This window comes from Oncorhynchus keta, chromosome 12, assembly GCF_023373465.1.
Source record: "Oncorhynchus keta strain PuntledgeMale-10-30-2019 chromosome 12, Oket_V2, whole genome shotgun sequence".
Taxonomy (NCBI): domain Eukaryota; kingdom Metazoa; phylum Chordata; class Actinopteri; order Salmoniformes; family Salmonidae; genus Oncorhynchus; species Oncorhynchus keta.
The window spans coordinates 15,031,110-15,050,222 of record NC_068432.1 but is presented as its reverse complement, the minus strand read 5'-3'; the positions used below and the strand labels follow the sequence as shown (position 1 = coordinate 15,050,222).

General features: G+C 40.8%; 1 protein-coding gene across 2 annotated transcripts in view; it reads left to right on the top strand.

Annotated features, from left to right (window-relative positions):
* LOC118391032 (opioid-binding protein/cell adhesion molecule-like) overlaps positions 1-17,354 on the top strand; it is a 403,605-nt gene extending 386,251 nt beyond the window's left edge. For both annotated transcript variants that reach the window (XM_035781967.2, XM_035781966.2), the window contains 4 exons: positions 199-333; positions 921-1,041; positions 10,313-10,464; positions 13,619-17,354. In XM_035781967.2, the coding sequence (XP_035637860.1) occupies positions 199-333; positions 921-1,041; positions 10,313-10,464; positions 13,619-13,722 (512 nt within the window). In that variant the 3' untranslated portion in view covers positions 13,723-17,354. The remainder of the gene's footprint in view (positions 1-198; positions 334-920; positions 1,042-10,312; positions 10,465-13,618) is intronic.
* The last annotated feature ends 1,759 nt before the right edge of the window (positions 17,355-19,113 follow it).

Sequence of the window (19,113 nt, the reverse complement as noted above, 5' to 3'; positions counted from 1 at the left end):
TTATGGTTCTATGTATTTTTATGTAATTATCAAGGTTTGAGTTGTTATGTGGCTTTTGGGGAGCCATTTTCGGTCAAATATAAATTATTAGTCAGGTATTGAAACTGCATTTCAATCACCTGGGGGGTTTTGGTAATACCTTGTGCACCTCTGTATGCTTTCTACATTTAAACACAGATGTTTTGTGTTCTTTTTTAGGCCACAAGTTCGTCACTGAAGGGGAATACGTTGATATGACAGCGATCACTAAAGAACAGTCGGGATCCTATGAATGCATCTCCTCCAATGACATCTCAGCCCCGGATGTGAGGACGGTGAAAGTCACAGTCAATTGTAAGCATAAAAACAAACAATGACGGCAAACAGCTCAACACTCAAACAAAGCTAAATAGTCAGCTAATATGGCTCTTTTATCAGCTACATGGTTTTTCAAGTCTTTGTTGACCCAAGCTTGTTTTAAGAGCTTACTGGGGCAAATACATTCAATTAAGAAGCCTTCTGTTAGTTTAACATGCAAGCTAGCGTGTACATTGGTATCAACAGAAAACATATTGAAGGACTTCACAGATTATTCAGGATAACAGATACTTCATCTGTTTGAAACAGTTCAGTTTGAAGGACAGAAAGTGAATGGTTATCAGGTAGGTAGACACAGCAATATGACATAATTCATAAAAGCATAATTTCAATCTTTCAAGACTGCAAAAACATTTCCAATGTGCACCATCCCGTGAGGCATACTCACATTAGGAAGACCCAATAGTGTCAGTCTTGGCAGATCAGAATGTTGTTGTTGATTTCTGTAAGCAGCAGAAAGTTGCCCAACTGTCTGTGATGATGTCATATTGCTGAGTTTACCTTTAATGATAAAAGTGGATATGTACCGCTATAAAACTAATTTAATGTCATGCATCCTACAGATGCTCCCTTCATTTCGAATGCCAGGAGTACAGGTACCCCAGTGGGCCAAAAAGGGGTGCTCCAATGTGAGGCCTCTGCTGTTCCTGGGGCAGATTTTGAGTGGTACAAAGAGGACCGCAGGTAAGTCCTTAAAATATATATTTTTAAATAGTCTGTTGTAAATGTCCAATGCAGCCATTTTAATCTCAATATCAAATCATTTCTGGGTGACAATTAACCTTTTCACCTGTGAGTTCCAAATATCTCTAACGGTCGCCCCAGCGTGACTTGTTTTATGCACATGCTTTCAGGACTATTAACACGCGCTGCCTGCTAATTATCTATAGGCTATGTTTCAACTTGTGAATTTTAAATGATTTCTAACAAAAAAAAATGTAATAGAATTTTATTGAGGTGTGTTCCGCCTCCTCATTAATTCACATTAAAGTAGCCCATTTCAGGGAATTTATGTTTGAACCTTTACTTAGCTGGACCAACTTCTCTCTTTGAGAGCCCAAGCACTTCCACAGTGTTTCCACAGATCAAGTATACAGATATTTGCGCAGTCTTGCACGTCTTGCACAAAAAAATTCTGGCTGGCGCCTGCATTGCCTTCATTGTTGTCTTCCTTACAATTAATCATTTTGGACATGTGTGCGTTCCTATCAAAGTAAGTGCCTTATTTTCTGTATATCGTGTAGCATACTGTAGAATATGTATATGTGTACAGTACCAGTCAAAAGTTTGGACACACCTACTCATTCAAGGGTTTTTCTTTAGTTTGACTATTTTCTACATTGTAGAATAAAAAAATGCAACTAGGCAAGTCAGTAAAGAACAAATTCTTATTCACAATGACGGTCTACACCGGCCAAACCCGGGTCAATTGTCCCCTACGGGGACTCCCAATCACAGCCAGTTGTGATACAGCCTCAAACCAGGGTGTCTGTAGTGACGCCTCTGCACTGAGATGCAGTGCCTTAGACCGCAGCGCCACTTGGGAGCCCAATATAGTGGAGGCATCCAAACTATGAAATAACACATATGGAATCTTGTAGTAACCAAAAAAGTGTTTAAAAATCTAAATATATTTGATATTTGATATTTTTCTTTAAAAATATATATTTTTATTTTCAACCGGTGGGCCTTGTTAAAAGTTAATTTGTGGAAATGCTTTCCTTCTTAAATGCATTTGAGCCAATCACTTGTGTTGTTACAAGGTAGGGGTGGTATACAGAAGATATCCCTATTAAGTAAAAGATCAAGTCCATATTACGGCAAGAACAGCTCAAATAAGCAAAGAGAAATGAAAGTCCATCATTAATTAAACACATGAAGTATGACGACTCAGGATAAGACCCAAATGGATACAGTTCGTATAACAGATGTTTATTATAAAATAGGGGGCAGGCAAACAACAGGTCAAAGGCAGGCAGAGGTCGGTAGTCCAGGGCCAGGGAGTCCTTGATGTAGGTCTCCATAGCCTTGGTCCCCAGACCCGACAGTGAATACAGTCGTCACCGGGGTGGTGTGGTGCCCAGGAGAAGATAAATCCCACAGTCATAGGGTCGATGCGGATGAAACAAAGTGGCCCGGGCCTTACTGAAAACCTCCCGGAGGTCCTGGTACTCCGCGGGAACGGCGGAGAGGTCTGAGGCTACTTCTGAGCCCACACAAAGATGTCCCGGGGCAGGCTGCACCAACTTCAGGCAATTGGCGTGGCAGAATGGGCTCTAGGCCATGATAGCACCAGCAGTCCAGTTGATGGGGGGATTGTGTCACTAGAGCCAAGTGAATCCCAATACCACGGGAACTTGGGAAGACTTAATAATCATGAACTGTATAGCCTCGCTGTGGTTCCCTGACACTCGCAGGTTGATGGGAGTGGTATTGTGGGCCGCAGAGTTGATGAGAGATTTTGACTGGTTCCCCCAAAGCAGGATGACATGCAGAGGGGTGTGAGTAAGGGGAGAAGGAAAGTTATCCGTATGGCCCACCAGAGTACTCGCACCTACCAGTGAGCCTGATTTTTTAGTGGACAGGTAGCCACGAAATGACCATTAGTCCTGGAATACAAACAACTCTTCGTATTGTCTGCATAAACGTTCAGCTGGAGACAACCTAGCTCTGCCTATTTGCATCGGCTCAGGAAGAGGCGAATTGGCAGATTCTGGAGACTCTCGGGAGAACTCAGATAGCCTTGGATTGTCTCAGAAACGTAGACGTCGGGGACTTCCGGGATGCCTTGGAGGCAAGGTGGAATCCTTGGGTGAGCGAGGGGGACCGGAATTGGACCTCCTCTCCTTCCTACGTTCCCGTAGCCGCCCACTGATCTAGATAGTCAAGGCGATGAGCAATGAGTGATTTGACATCTGTCGGCAGTTCCCGGGCTGCGAACTGGTCCTTAACTTCCTCCTATAATCCGTGTCGGAACGTTTCGTACAGAGATTCTGGGTTGTAGGCACTCCCGGCAGCCAACATGTGGAAATCCACTGCATGGTCTGCCACACCTGCAGGAGTCTTGCTGGAGCTCGAGTAACTACCGGGCAGCCTCTCTCGCGGACAACGGAGAATCTAAAACCTTCTTCACCTCAGCCGCAAACTCCTCCAGACTGAAGCACACGGCAGACTGTTGTTCCCACACTGCTGTAGCCCAGGCAAGAGCCCGGACATCAATGTGATAAGGTACGCTATCTTCGAGCGGAAGGAGGAGGGCTGCAGCTCGAAGATGAGCGAACACTGAGAGAGAAACCCACAACAGGTTCCCAATTCTCAAGCAAAGTGTTCCGGGGGAGGTAAGCTGGGTTCTTGGGAAGCCGGGGTGGCCGGGAAAGACGCACTGCTGACAGCCGGGTTACTGAGGTTACCGTCGTGATAGGATGCCTAACAGACAACCTGCGGAATTGCTCCATCAATGTAATAAACACACGGTCATGGCATTCTGCAAAGGTCTGGAAACCTTCCATAAGACCATGAAGCAATTCCTCGTGCCTCCCAATAGTGGCACCCAATAGTGGCATACTATCACGACTCAGGATAAGATCCAGATGCAGACAGTTTGAATAACAGACATCTGTTGTAAAACAGGGGCAGGAAAATGACAGGTCAAGGGCAGGCAGAGGTTGGTAGTCCTTGGCAGAGTCCATAAGGTACAGAGTGGCAGGCAGGCTCAGGGTCAGGCAGGATGATCAAAACCAGGAAAACTAGAAAAACAGGGGCTCAAGAAAACAGGAGGTCAGTAATCCAGGGCAGTGTCAAAGGGTACGGAATGGCAGGCAGGTTCAGGGCAGGCAGGATGATCAAAACCAGGAAAACTAGAAAAACAGGGGCTCAAGAAAACAGGAGTATGAAAAACACGCTGCTAGGCTTGACGAGACAAGACTAACTGGCCACAGACAACCAAAGAACACAGGTATAAATTCACAGGGGATAATGGGGAAGATGGGCGACACCTGGAGTGTGGTGGAGACAAGGACAAAGACAGGTGGATCAGATCATGGTGTGACATGAAGGTCAATGCAGAAAATGTGAAGAACTTTGAAAGTTTCTCCAAGTGTGGTCGCAAAAAAAATAAAGCGCTATGATGAAACTGCCTGTCATGAGGACCGCCAAAGGAATGGAACACTCAGAGTTCATTAGAGGAGCCTGCGTGAATCAAGCCTTCATGGTTGAATTTAAGCAAAGAAACCACTATTAAAGGACATCAATAAGAAGAAGTGACATGCTTGGGCCAAGAAACACGATCAATGAACATTAGACCGGTGGAAATTTTTGGTCCAAATTTCAGATTTTTGTTTCCAATCGCTGTGTCTTTGTAGGTGAACGGCTGATCTCTGCATGTGTAGTTCCCACCCTGAAGCATGGAGGAGGAGGTGTAGGGGTGCTTTGCTGGTGACAGTGTCAGTGATTTATTTAGAATTCAATGGACACTTTCTGCAGCGATATGTCTTCCCATCAGGTTTGCACTGTGGGACTATCATTTGTTTTTCAACAGGCCAATGACCCAACACACCTCCAGGCTGTGTAAGGGCTATTTGACCAATAAGGAGAGTGATGAGGTGTTGCAACAGAGGACCTGGCTTCCACAATCACCCAACCTCAACCCAATTGAGATGGTTTGGGATGAGTTGGACCGCAGAGTGAAGGAAAAGCAGCCAACAAGTGCTCAGCATATGTGGGAACTCCTTCAAGACTGTTGGAAAAGCATTCCAGGTGAAGCTGGTTGAGAGAATGACAAGAGTGTGCAAAGCTGTCATCAAGGCAAAGGGTGGCTACTTTGAATAATCTAAAATACATGATTCCATATGTGTTATTTCATAGTTTTTATGTCTTCACTATTATTCTACCATGTAGAAGATAGTAAAAATAAAGAAAAACCATTGAATGTGTAGGTTTGTCCAAACTTTGGATGTGACTACTTTGAAGAATCTAAAATCTAAAATATATTTTGATTTGTTTAACACTTTTTTGGTTTCTACATGATTCCGTATGTGTTATTTCATCGTTTTGATGTCTTCACTATTATTCTACAATGTAAAAGAAAAACCCTTGAATGAGTAGGTGTGTCCAGTTTTATTCAAATGTTTTCAAGTACTGGTGAAAATAATGCATTCAGATGATTGTATAGATTGTAATGGACAGCTATGATGTGTGTGAAATACTTTTTTGAAGGTTGTACTGATTATAATGGCTTAATGTTAAGCTATTTGCCAGCTATGTGTGGCGCCATGTTTGTTGACATTATACAATACATTTTGCGTGTCACGTACACTTCTGTCTGACCAAAGATGTTATAATGAGGTGAAGGAATGCTTCAATTATCTTTCAAGTAAACTTCCGGAAGTGAATGAAGGGACATGAATGATCGTAGACAACACACCCCCTTCAACATGCACACTACAAACAAACCAAACTCATCTTGTCTCCTCTTATTATCTTTGGTTAACGCAAAAAAACAAACATGGAGGCGAGCACAAACTAGCCATCGTCGGATTACTTTTGTTTTTTAAAAAGTGTTTTACTCAATTATTTCAATCAATGGTGAGCTTACCCGTGATGTGATGAATTATAAATTGTAATTGCTATTAGCTAATTCATATTGTGGTTTCTGTCAGCTGAGAATGATCTAAATATGACGGCTTGTGTTATGTCAATCTTTCCTCATTTAGCACAAGGTCTAATGTAGCCTACATTTTCCGGTTTTGAGGATTCTGTATGCTTTTCTTTACTTCTGTGAATGTCTGAACATTGCATCCAAAAATAAACTGGTCACATTCAGGACAAAACTTAGCAAGGACTGTGTTTGTGCAAAACGTTTCTGTGAAAAAAACAGTGTGGCTAGCTCAAATTCTGACTGTTGTGTCAATCGAAACTTGACATTCTAAATAAGTGTTGTAATCACACTGGTTTGAGTGTACGTTACAGGGACAACTGTAGATGATCACACTCGTTTGTTGGTACGTGTGAAAAGGTTATGTACCTTACTGTGATAGTTCTTTTTTATAAAAATGGTCTAAAAGAAACAAAAATAGCTTGCAAAGAGCAATTTCTCAAGCAAGAATTTTGCTAGGACAGTCTGGACGTGGTCTGAGTGGAGAGGGAAAAACTGAAAAAGATTTGATATTGGCAGAGAGGTTTGGAAGTTTATTTCTTATTCGTCTAGTAACTATTATAAACCGGGTAGTTTAGATACTGGATGCTGATTGGCTAAAGCCACATTTAGCTGTGGGTATGTGAGCTTGTATACCACGTTTAGCCTTTTCATCTTGATATCATTGCGCCTTTCACCTTGATAAATTGGCTACATCAAAAATAGTTTGACATGCCCATGTAGAAAATAAGAGTTTAGATGAAGTTGAGAGAAACAAGTACAATGTGAAACACACAAAGTGGGCTCTTACCTGCTTCACTGACGGGTGTGTGGAAAAAGGGATACATTGTGAGTTTGGGAATACAACAAAAGACGGAGCTGAACGACATCCTACAGGACTTTTCTGGTTCAGTCAGGAACATGAATGGCGAAGAACATGAGATTAGCAGCTATGCTGGACACAGAGCTGGTTTGAACCAACATATCAAAGATCCCCCCCCTATCAGTTTGGCATGGAATATACAGAAGGACACCGAATTCACAACGAGCAACAATGTGTTTGTCGACGTAAATAAAAACGTGAGGAAAGAGGCGCTCGACAAAGCTGCCCACCACACAGCCATAACTGAAAAAGACATGCAGCTCATCAAACAATCCAAGGTTCTGGACACTGAAACACCTGATGGTTTGGTGAAGAAACGATGGTTTGATGTTCAACTTCATTTTGAGCAAAAGGGTGAAGGAGGGAAACCGTCTGAAACCTGACTAATTTAATATATGTACAGACGAGAACAGCTTACAGTATGCGACTCTCTCGTTCAACAAACCCACAAAAAAAGCACAAGGGCCTGCAGGAGAAGAATAGGGAGAGTGGACGGGGATACATGTTTGAACTGCCGGGTGATCCCCTCTGCCTCCGAACCATGAGAAATAATGTCTGTCAGTGGACACAGATCTGAAACCTATCTTCAAAGTTACTGGATGCCAAATCTGGAAGCGACGAAGCGGTGAAGCACTATTCTTTCTGACAACAAAGCAGCAACTTCCCCAACTAGAAGAATGGCATCAATTTCCAGCAGCATGGATCCAACAAACAACAACATGGGCAAGGCAATAACAAACAATAACGTGGGGCAATATTTTCATTCATGCACAATAAAAGGCATCATTCAGATCAACATTAATACATAATTGCTGTGTGTTAGTCACTCGAGAAGTGGCGCTAATGCTCTGTTTTTGCATACATTTAATGAAAACGTACTAGCTAGCCTGTGGTTATGTTGCATAGCAACCAGTCTAGCAACGAGACTACTTTTTCTGGCGGAATGTATTTATTATGAATTTATTTATTAAAACAAAATTTTCAATATAGATGTGTCTTTCTTTGCCTTACTGTGTTGGCAAATGGTTTCTAAAAGCAAAAAGGCACCTCGGGGGTTAGTGGTATATGGCCTATACACCACAGCTAAGGGCTGTATCCAGGCACTCCGCGTTGCGTTGTGCGTAAGAACATGCCTTAGTCGTGGTATAATGTACTTAAGTAAAAATACTTTAAAGTATTTATTGGGGGTATCTGTACTTTACTTTAATATTTATATTTTTGACAACTTTTACTTTTACTTCACTACATTCCTAAAGAAAATAATTTACTTTTTACTCCATACATTTTCCCTGACACCCAAAAGTACTCGTTACATTTTGAACGCTTAGCAGGACAAATTCACGCAATTATCAAGAGAACATCCCTGGTCATCCCTACCGCCTCTGATCTGGTGGACTCACTAAACACAAATATACAAAAGCTTTGTTTGTAAATGTCTGTGTTGGAAAGTGTCCCTGGCTATCCATAAATAAAAATGTAATTGTGCCGTCTGGTTTGCTTAATATAGGCAATTTGAAATGATTTAAACTTTTACATTTTACTTTTGATAATTCGGTATATTTTGCAATTACATTGACTTTTACTTTTACTCAAATAGTATTTTACTGCGTTGTAACGGCGTTCTTCGTTTGTTGAAAGAGAGTCGGACCGAAATGCAGCGTGGTGGTTACTCATGTCTTTAATGAAGAAAAACGGAACGATACATGAAATAACTAATAAATACAAAAACAACAAACGGAACGTGAAACCTATTACAGCCTATCTGGTGAACACTACACAGAGACAGCAACAATCACCCACGAAATACACAGTGAAACCCCGGCTACCTAAATACGGTTCCCCATCAGAGACAACAAGAATCACCTGACTCTGATTGAGAACCGCCTCAGGCAGCCAAGCCTATACTAGACACAACCCCTAATCAACCACAATCCCAATGCCTACAAAAACCCCAATACGACAATACAATAAACCCATGTCACACCCTGGCCTGAACAAATAATAAAGAAAACACAAAATACTAAGACCAAGGCGTGACATGGGTGACTTTCCCTTTTACTTGAGTCATTTATTTACTTTACTCAAGTAGGACAGCCGGGTACCATTGTATATAGGCCATATACCACCCATCAACAGGCTGAAATTTCAGGAGGTCTTTTTTCAAACAGCTCTTACACTAAAAGGGCATTGTCATCCTTTTCATATTTCACAGTATTATTCCAACATAGTCTGGAAATGCATATAACAGAGGAATTCATGTTTTTGACTGCACTGGGCATTTAAGGGTCTCAGCCTTTTTTGATTGTTAGGAGATTTATATCCCCCAGCTGTTTTTATTTTACACAGGCGATATTTTAGTTTGTATAATTATAATTTACTATCCAAATTACTTTACTTTCTTTGGACGAGAACCATCATGGCCACCAAAGTCGACTTGTGTTTGTTTTTGCATAATTTGTTTCTGTCAATGGGCTGCTTTGCTTGGACAACCTCTGAGAAAGTATCGTTTTTTAAAATAATAAATCACTACACTATCTTGTTTCGAAACGAACCGGCACAAGCCAGTGAAGTGTGGGGAATATTAGTGATGCAGCCAAATATTTTTTTACACAATGCAGATTGTTGTACAGCGATCCGGAGCTGTCGTCTCAGCATGACCCAATGAGCTGTGTTCAGTATTAGGGCTCTAGAGACTTATTTCAGAAGTATTTTTGTCGATGTAAGTTCCCGAGACTAATAGTCTTTACCTAGCAGCCATGCTTGTGCTAAGCCCTTCTCAAGGACATACACATACACCAGTGGAGAATGCTGAGGGGAGGATGGCTGATAATAATGGCTGGAACGGCACACATGGAATGGCATTAAACCCACGGAAAACGTGTGTTTAAAGTATTTGATACCGTTCCATCTATTCTGCTCCAGCCATTACCACAAGCCCACCCTCCCCAATTAAGTTGCCACCAACCTCCTGTGACATACACAAATACCTGCACAGCAATGTACTCAAACTGGACTGGATTATACTGACATAGTTTACAGACTACACCACGGGTTTCAAACATACGGGCGTCCAATCTAGGGGATAAACTCAATTTTTTTAATGACTTAAACTGAATCGAAACGGTTTAGAAATGATAATGGACTGTCCAGCTTGCTAATAATAGCTAGACAGTCAGGGGAGAATAGAAAATTACCAAAACAATGAATTGAGAGCTATTTTTTGCTAATATTGATGGCAAGGAAATGCGGCCCCCGGGGCAAAATTTATTTCACACCCTTGGACTACACCTTCACACCATATCCCCCAATGGGCCAAATTTGATTGAGATAAGATGTATCTTTTAACTTCACGTCTATAGGGATTTTCTTATGGATAAACATATACAGTAGATATGGGATTCCAGTACCAATATTCTAAGAACGTATTTTCTTCTTTACAGACTCTTCAATGGACTGAATGGGGTTAAGATAGAGAACCAAGGTAAACAATCCATGCTTATGTTTTTGAATGTTTCTGAAGAGGACTACGGAAACTACACGTGTGTTGCCCTGAACACCATGGGGATCACCAATGCAAGTATAATCCTCTATGGTAAGACTGCCTTACTGTTACTGTTGAAGTACTATATCGGTTTAATACTGTACATGTTTTTGTATTATTGTGTGCACTGGGGATGCAATTATAGCAATTGAAGATGCTATAGTTTAAACACAAAAGTATGTGGACACATGCTCAAAATCATGGGCATTAATATGCAGTTGGTCCCGCCTTTGCTGCTATAACAGCCTCCACTCTTCTGGGAAAGCTTTCCACTAGATGTTGGAACCTTGCTGTGGGGACTTGCTTCCATACAGCCACAAGAGCATTAGTGAGGTCGGGCACTGATGTTGGGCGATTAGGCGTGGCTCGCAGTCGGCGTTCCAATTCACCCCAAAGGTGTTCAATGGGGTTGAGGTCAGGGCTTTGGGCAGGCCGGTCAAGTTATTTCACACTGGTCTCGACAAATCATTTCTGTATGGACCGCTCTTTGTTTACAGAGGCAATGTCATGCCGAAACAGGAATGGGCCTTACCCAAACTGTTGCCACAAATTTGGAAGCACAGAATTGTCTTGTATGCTGTAGAGTTAAGATTTCCCTTCACTGGACCTAAGGGGCCAAGCTCGAACCATGAAAAATAGTTTAGAACTCAGTATTGAGTGTTGCAACTGAGTACAGAAGATTTTTACGCTCTACGATCTTCAACACTCAGCGGTTCCGTTCTGTGAGCTTGTGTAGCCTACCACTTCGCGGCTGAGACATTGTTGCTCCTAGAAGTTTCTACTTCACAATAACAGCACTTACAGTTGACATGGGCAGCTCCAGCAGGGCAGACATTTGATGAACTTACTTGTTGGAAAGGTGGCATCCTATGACGGTGCCAGTTTGAAAGTTACTGAGCTCTTCAGTTCGGGCCATTCTACTGACAATGTTTAGCTATGGTGATTGCATCGCTGTGTGCTCGATTTGATCACCTGTCATCAACGAACGTGGCTTTTGTAGGCTATATAGAAATAATGACACTCAAACTTAAAATCATTCAACATAATAATAAGGATTTATATCAGCCTAATCAAGGTTTAGATGACATCACATATTCCTGTGTATGATCTTCTAATACAGCTGCATGGGATTTCTACTAATACATCCAATGGCAATGTCTGCGATAGGTATAATGCCTGGAGCCACCTGTGGATTTGACAATTACGATGCAGTTACACCTCCGACATTGCCTAAACAAAAGCACTGATATGCTATGCAGTTATGATTGAATAAAATCCAATTTTATTAGTCACATGTGCCGAATACAATAGGTATAGTAGACCTTACAGTGAAATGCTTATTTTCGAGACACTAAACAACAATGCAGTTTTAAAAAATGTGAATTACAATGGAAATACAAGTAACAAGTAAAAAGCAGAAGTAAAATAACAATAGCAAGACTATATACAGGGGGGTACCCGTACAGAGTCAATGTGCGGGATCACCGGTTAATATGTACATGTGGGTAGAGTTATTAAAATGACTATGCATAGATGATGATAACAACAAAGAGTAGCAGCGGTGTAAAAGAAGGGGAAGGGGTGGGCAATGCAAAAAGTCTGGGTGGCCATTTGATTAGATGTTCAGGAGTCTTATGGCTTGGGGGTAAAAGCTGTTTAGAAGCCTCTTGGACCTAGACTTGGCGCTCCGGTACCGCTTGCCGGGCGGTTGGAGAGAGACCAGTCTATGACTAGGGTGGCTGGAGTCTTTGACAATTTTTAGGGCCTTCCTTTGACAGTGCCTGGTATAAAGGTCCTGGATGGCAGGAAGCTTGGTCCCGCACTACCCTCTGTAGCGCATTGCGATCGGAGACCGTGCAGTTGCCATACCAGGCAGTGATTCAACGGTGCAGCTGTAGAACCTTTTGAGGATCTGAGGACCCATGCCAAATCTTTTCAGTCTCCTGAGGGGGAATAGGTTTTGTTGTGCCCTTTTCACGACTGTTTTAGTGTGCTTGGACCACGTAAATGTGTTGATAATGTGGACACAAGGGGAACTTGAAGCTCTCTCTGTGGATCTGTTAGGGTGGTATGCAAATTGGAGTGAGTCTAGGGTTTCTGGGATAATGGTGTTGATGTGAGCCATGACCAGCCTTTTGAAGCACTTCATGGTTACAGATTATCTACAGAATGCAGTTACACCTCCGACATTGCCTAAACAAAATAAATGATATACTATGCAGTTGCTGGTAACTGGGGGTTAACGCTGATCTGATTGAATCCTGGCCTAAATGTAGATATGTCTGTATGGTGGGGTATAAAGCAGACATATACTGTACATATTGTTTGTCAGTGGTCTTATTCATAGTTGTGGGGGGAAAATCCACAGTGAAGCAAACTTGCAGTTTTGTAATGTAGAGTAAAGCCATTAATAAATTAATTGTAACATTGTTGACGTGAATAGGACAAAAAGCACCAACTTCTTGATTATCTCTAGAGGCATATCATGTGAATGAGCTGAGCCTCTTTGGATTCAATAGCTATTGAGAGAATACAATAGCTCAGTATACACATTTGTTGAGTCATAGAAAACTTCTAAAACTCTTAGGATAGCATTATAGTTAATCACAGTGTATTGTCAACTTTTCCTTTGAATGCAGTTCCAGCAGTTTACAGAGAGTAACAAACTTCAACAAAAACACATATTAAGAAGCCATTTTAGCCATCCTACACTATTCTATTCTCCTCTAGCCTCAGTTGTGCTCCTCACTTCACATGCCAAGGTATTTGGGGAATGTTGTTTGTTTTGTACTGCGTGTTTCTTTTTGATCATCAAAAACCCTGTCATCTCTGATATGAATGATGGATTTGTGTTTAAATAGCTATTTGAGTTCCTGGCTATGCTTTGTTAAGATGGTCAGTGTCTAATGGAGGATATGCTCAGTTTTCAAAGCAACCGGTCCTATTCAATGTGCAGGAGGAATGCATCTGGTTGGTTCTTTACCTAACGTTACTGCTGATGATGACCTCTTTCCAGTCCTCCTTCCCCTAGATTACTTTCCAGGAAAAGCCAACATCCAGTTTTGTTGTCAGTTAAAGCCAATAGATCCCACACTTTTTTAGCTGTGGAGGGGGGATAGACACAGTAAGAGAGCTAAGTGGGGGTAAGCACTGTCTCTTTAGATGCCTTACTGTGAAGTTAATATCTAAACATTTTTCCCCACAGGCCCTGGGACCATGATGCACGATGTGAACAGGGCAGCACTGTCGCCCCACTGCTCGTTCTGCCTACTGCTGACTGTTTTCTTTTTGTTCCTACTCAAGTTTTGATGCAACACAGGCCATCATCAGCTTCTATCAGCACTGAAAAACAACAAGACTCTTGGTCCCAGAAGAAGAAATGGAACAAAAGGAACCACCAATAACATCGTTGGTTTGCTCTTCTTTTTGGGGGGTTTGCATTGGCGGTATGTCTTCTTTTGGACAAAAACCAGAAGATGGGACATATCTAGGAGGGTGGGGAGGGAGAGGGTCGACCTGGAAGCTGATCTGAGGTGATGGTACTACCAAGTTTGTGTCACTCCAACCTTTTGTATGTAAAAAAGGGGAAACAAAAAGTTAATGTAAGTGTTGATAGTTGACTGGTTTTGCCCAAATATTGAGGTGTACATTCAGATTACTGGTGTGTCCTGTCCTGTTTGTTCTCTGTACAATAACATAAGCTTTTTTATTATAGTAAATTACAAAAAAAATAAAACACGCAATGTGATTGTTCATTTTACTGTATTTTTACAGTTGTATGCAACAGAATAATAACAAAAACAGACCATTCAATATAAACTATGTCAACTTCAGTGGCAGAACAACACAATATCAAATATTTAAGGATTATTTGTGACAAATGAAGTCCATACACAGCAAAAAAAAAGCACTGTTGAAGCATAAACAGCACTGACACAGTTTTTGGGGTTGTCACTGAGAAGAACTGCATAGTCAAAGACAAATGATGACAGTGCTTTTTAAGTTGTCTGAAATTGGCTATCGCCTTTTTAAAAGGAAGTTTTGAGACAGACAAGACTGATATACACAGGCAGAAATGTGCAAAGAAAACAGTTTATTCACTGCACAAGTGATTTGTTCTCTCACTGACTACAGTGACATCCCACAATCCCATTTAGCTAATGTGGGTGTCTACGAACAAACCGCAAACGGTAAAGTAAAAACAACATGATTCCAACAGGATACATGTAGAAATGCGTCCTGCGCTCCCCACTACAAGAAGTGAAGAGAAATGAGTCATTGAGAGTCATTGATCAAATGTTCTGATCTCTCTTTAAATGGCAAAACTTTGCAGAAAACAAGAGAGTATAAACCCAGAAGTCATTCTAGCCCTCTGCATTGACCAGGGATTGAAAAATTGTGAATGTCTGTCGGTTTGTGTCCTTTCAGGCCCTATTCAAATAAACATTGAAACTGGTGTGCATATTGGATGTGTATATCTGCATATCTATTGAACAGACACAAAGGTTTCTGATTTAGGAACAGTTTCCAAATGACGTTGCCTGATTACCTAAATTACTGTCACAATCAATTCTAAACAATTCTGCAAAGAGCCTAGCAGAAATTCACTGAACCGCGTTCATTATTTCCTCTAGTTTAGAATGTTTCTCATGTACTTTACCTGCATGGTTAACTGTTTGATATAGCCAGGGCCGGCTCCAGGCATAAGCGGTCGCTTAAGGACTCAGGCTGCTAGGGTGCCCCAGAACAGCAACAACAAAACACTTTTTTTTAAGGAACTCGGGGATCTCAACTTACTGTTGAGAGTTAAAATAGTAGAATACACAAGGTGCAAGTATGAAATTTGGTTGTGCATCAGAATTTTTTAAATCTCCATTAGCCATGTCAGTCAACAATTTTTAGATCGGTAAATTAGTCTAGCCAGCTATCTACACTTGGAGTAATCATGGCTGAACACCGACCAGGCACTCAGGGCACATGCCCAGGGGCCCTGACCTCAAGGGAGCCCCCATTGATTTGATTAGACACTCTCACTCAGATATCATTAACATCATTAACATGGCATAAGTTATGGCAAATTGTGGAGACCTGCAGGAAATTAGCTTTAAAACTGAAAAAAGTATCTACACCCCATTAGCTGTAAAACTGCCCCATGGCAAAATGTGTGGAATTGCAGGAAATGTACTTTAAAACATACATACAAGTGAGTCCATGAATCGCAATGATGTAACCGTTATGGTGAGTAATCAACATGTCATCTGAAGATAAAGTTTTACATTGTCCATAAATTAGGAACTGTAAAAACAAAGTCCTTAGTCCTTTTGACTATGTGACACATTACTTCCCATGATGGCCCACACAAAATGAAACAATAACATACAAGTGTAGGAGGAGGCTTTGAATCCAATTAAGATCACATGCGTATCAAATGCAGGCTCTAAAGTTCTTTCATTATAAAATGTCCAGTGAAAAACAATTAATTTGCCATAACAAATGTAGCTCGCAATTTGATCACTACATGTTTTGCCCTGACCCCAGTGTTCTATCAATCAGAGGGTTGAATAGTAAAGGGTGAGGATCGGAATGTCCCCTGTATCGCATCAACTCTATCTATTTGGGGGGCTCAAGCTGTTATGTCTTCTCCTTTTCTTTCAAATGAATAAGAACCATTCAATGTCACAGCTGTCACTTCTGATCAGCCTTCGCACAGCCACCCCACAATGCAATCACCACCTGGTTTGTTGCATGTTGGTCCCGTCCCAAAACTGCCTGGTTATCAGGCAGCAGCAGAGAAGAGTGTATACACACACACACACACACACACACACACACACACACACACACACACACACACACACACACACACACACACACACACACACACACACACACACACACACACACACACACACACACACACACACACACACACACACACACACAGACAGACACATGTGCATGCATATACGTAAACACACACACAGACACCCTTCAGACTATGTCATTTTGAAGACTATAATGGGTTACAATTGGGCCCCCTGCCTTGGGAAGTCATTTCCACAGTATTTATACTCTAGTTAACTGTAAATACTACAATACTCACTGTAGTGTATGAGAAAGTGTAGGATATATATAAATAATTATGCTCAAACTGAAAAATCATTAAATGAAATAATGAGTATTTCTATCATCCTAATTGAGGTGTAGATTACATCTCACATCTCAGCGTTAGACCTCGTAAACAAGGCTGCATGGGATTTCTGTTAATGTGACTCTGTGCAGCCAATGGCAATGTCCACTTTAGGTATGCCAGGAGCCGGTTGTGGATTTGACAGCTTTAACACAGTTCCACCCCCGACGCCCCCAAAACAACTGCTATGTGGGTGTCGGCTAAAGCGGATCTGATTGAATAGAGCCCTAACCATGCAAAGTAAGAGAAAACAAACTAAGGTTTTTTAGTGCATTGTGTTCTATAAAAGAGAACATTCAATGATTTACTATTCCTGGATGAATACGGATCAAATGAAATGTTGTCAATACACATGGTTTTGAACTTGATGTTTATATGTAAAACATGAGTATTATCAAGACTGGTGTCTCCTAGGTCAGAAGGATAAACTGTTTTGTTTTTCTTGCCACTCCCCCACCCATGTACAGAGGCCCTTTGATGAGTATTTCTTCAAAGTTCTCCAATTTCTGCACTTTTATTTATGAAGAACTGTAGAGTGTCACAACTTATCCACAAAATAAATGTCTCTGTCACTTAAGGAAAACTAAAAGGAAAGTTTTTTTTGTTGCCAACACAAGTGCAGTTACACTGTCATAAACCTAAAGTTCAATGCAAATCTGTGCATAAATGATCATGAACGGTGTATTAGTCAAAACTGTAATCTTGCAGTTATGACAAAGAGAGGGTCAAAAGATAGATGTAGATCCCTGGGGAACAAATCAAATCAAATCAAATTGTATTAGTCACATGCGCAGAATATCAACAAGTGTAGACCTTACAGTGAAATGCTTACTTACGAGTCCCTAACGAACAATGCAGTTAAAAACAAATATTATAGTAAATACGAATAAGAGAAAGAAACAAAAATAACAAGTAATTTATGAGCAGCAGTAAAACAACAATAGCGATGTCATATCTACTTAAACTGTTCCATGCCTGGAGTCAAAATACATTACTAAACTAAACTAAGCAGCACATATGCAAATGACTGGCTAGCTAGGGAGCTGTTGTTGTTTCTCTTTTTGATCAAATCTCATCCAGTTTACTATAAAAAGTGTCAAATCTTTAACCATACTGGGTACTCGGCAAAACTGTACATATGCTGTCAATAAAAGCTTTATTAATGGTCTATTAATAGTTAATGAACCCGTATGCATTAATTAATTATGTAAAAAACTATAAACAACAAACATAAATTGCATAGGAAACCTTTTATTAATTGTCAAATGATAAGCCTTTTGTAACAAGGCTCAGACAAGGCTCAGCGTTTTGCAAGTAATAAGTATCACATTTTTTCATTGTTCTACATGACTCCATTCATGTTTGTTAATGATTCCTTTAGCAAATGGCACACAGACAGGAAGTGTCACCAAGTAGTATGTCTGTGTGTGAAAAACAATTATGTCCAGCTAACAGTATGAACGTAATACCCCTCAGAACCAATATAATACAACACAACTAATACACAATCAGAAACCGTCTGTCCGTTTTTCCTGCACCATTATTTTAAAGGAATAGTTCACCAAAATTCCATACCTAATGAAAGGTTTCATTTTCTAAAAATGGCTATACAGTGGGGTTTCACAGATAGCAATCCATGATTTGGGTTTGTAAATAAACCAAAAGCAAAATGAGGATCAGAGTTACCATGGGGATCCACTTTCAAGTATAACTTGTTAAATTGGAAACAATTAACACACATTTAGCTTCATGCAATTGGAAAATGCTATACTTCCTAACAAAAGTAATTTGTTCTCTGGCTAAATGAAGTTCAAAATAATGTATTGTAGTGTCATACCACATGGAAGTATGTTTATCATGAAACATGAAAGGTATGCTGTATAACTGAAAGAGAGGGTACAGTTATCTATATCAGGGATGGGCAACTGGCCTGCCCCGCCTTTTGTAGGTCTGTGGACCTACACCCCCCAAAATAAATAATAATACATATTGTTATTATTTTATTTTTTACTCAGTCAATTTAATTTGCAATTAAAAAAATGTGGTTGCACATCAGCAGTCACTTAATTACGGGAAAGTCAGCAAATTGTTTCTCTTTGCTGTCATGAGGGGGGCCACTAAAATGTTTTGCTCGCAAGTCGATGGGGGGGCTACTGCGGCACATCATGATGGGTTCCATTTTATTGTGGCCCCCATCACCATCAAAGTTGTCCATCCCTGATCTGTATCACGCTAGCAGTGTGCCTTGTTTGCTTTTTTTGTGTTGAAATGATTAATGTAGTTGGACCACAGTCCACAGGTTAAGTATACCACACTCAACAGCCACGGTATTATCTGGAAACAGTGGGTGCAATTTCATCAGAAATGCATCATGTGAATGTTTCAATTTCCAATACCAATTGTTTTGGAGTTTGCTGACTCTTGATGTCTCTTTTATAATTTCAGGTTACAATATCCTTACGATAAACGTGGCAACTTTTAACAATGATTTTGTAAGTCATACAGTAGAA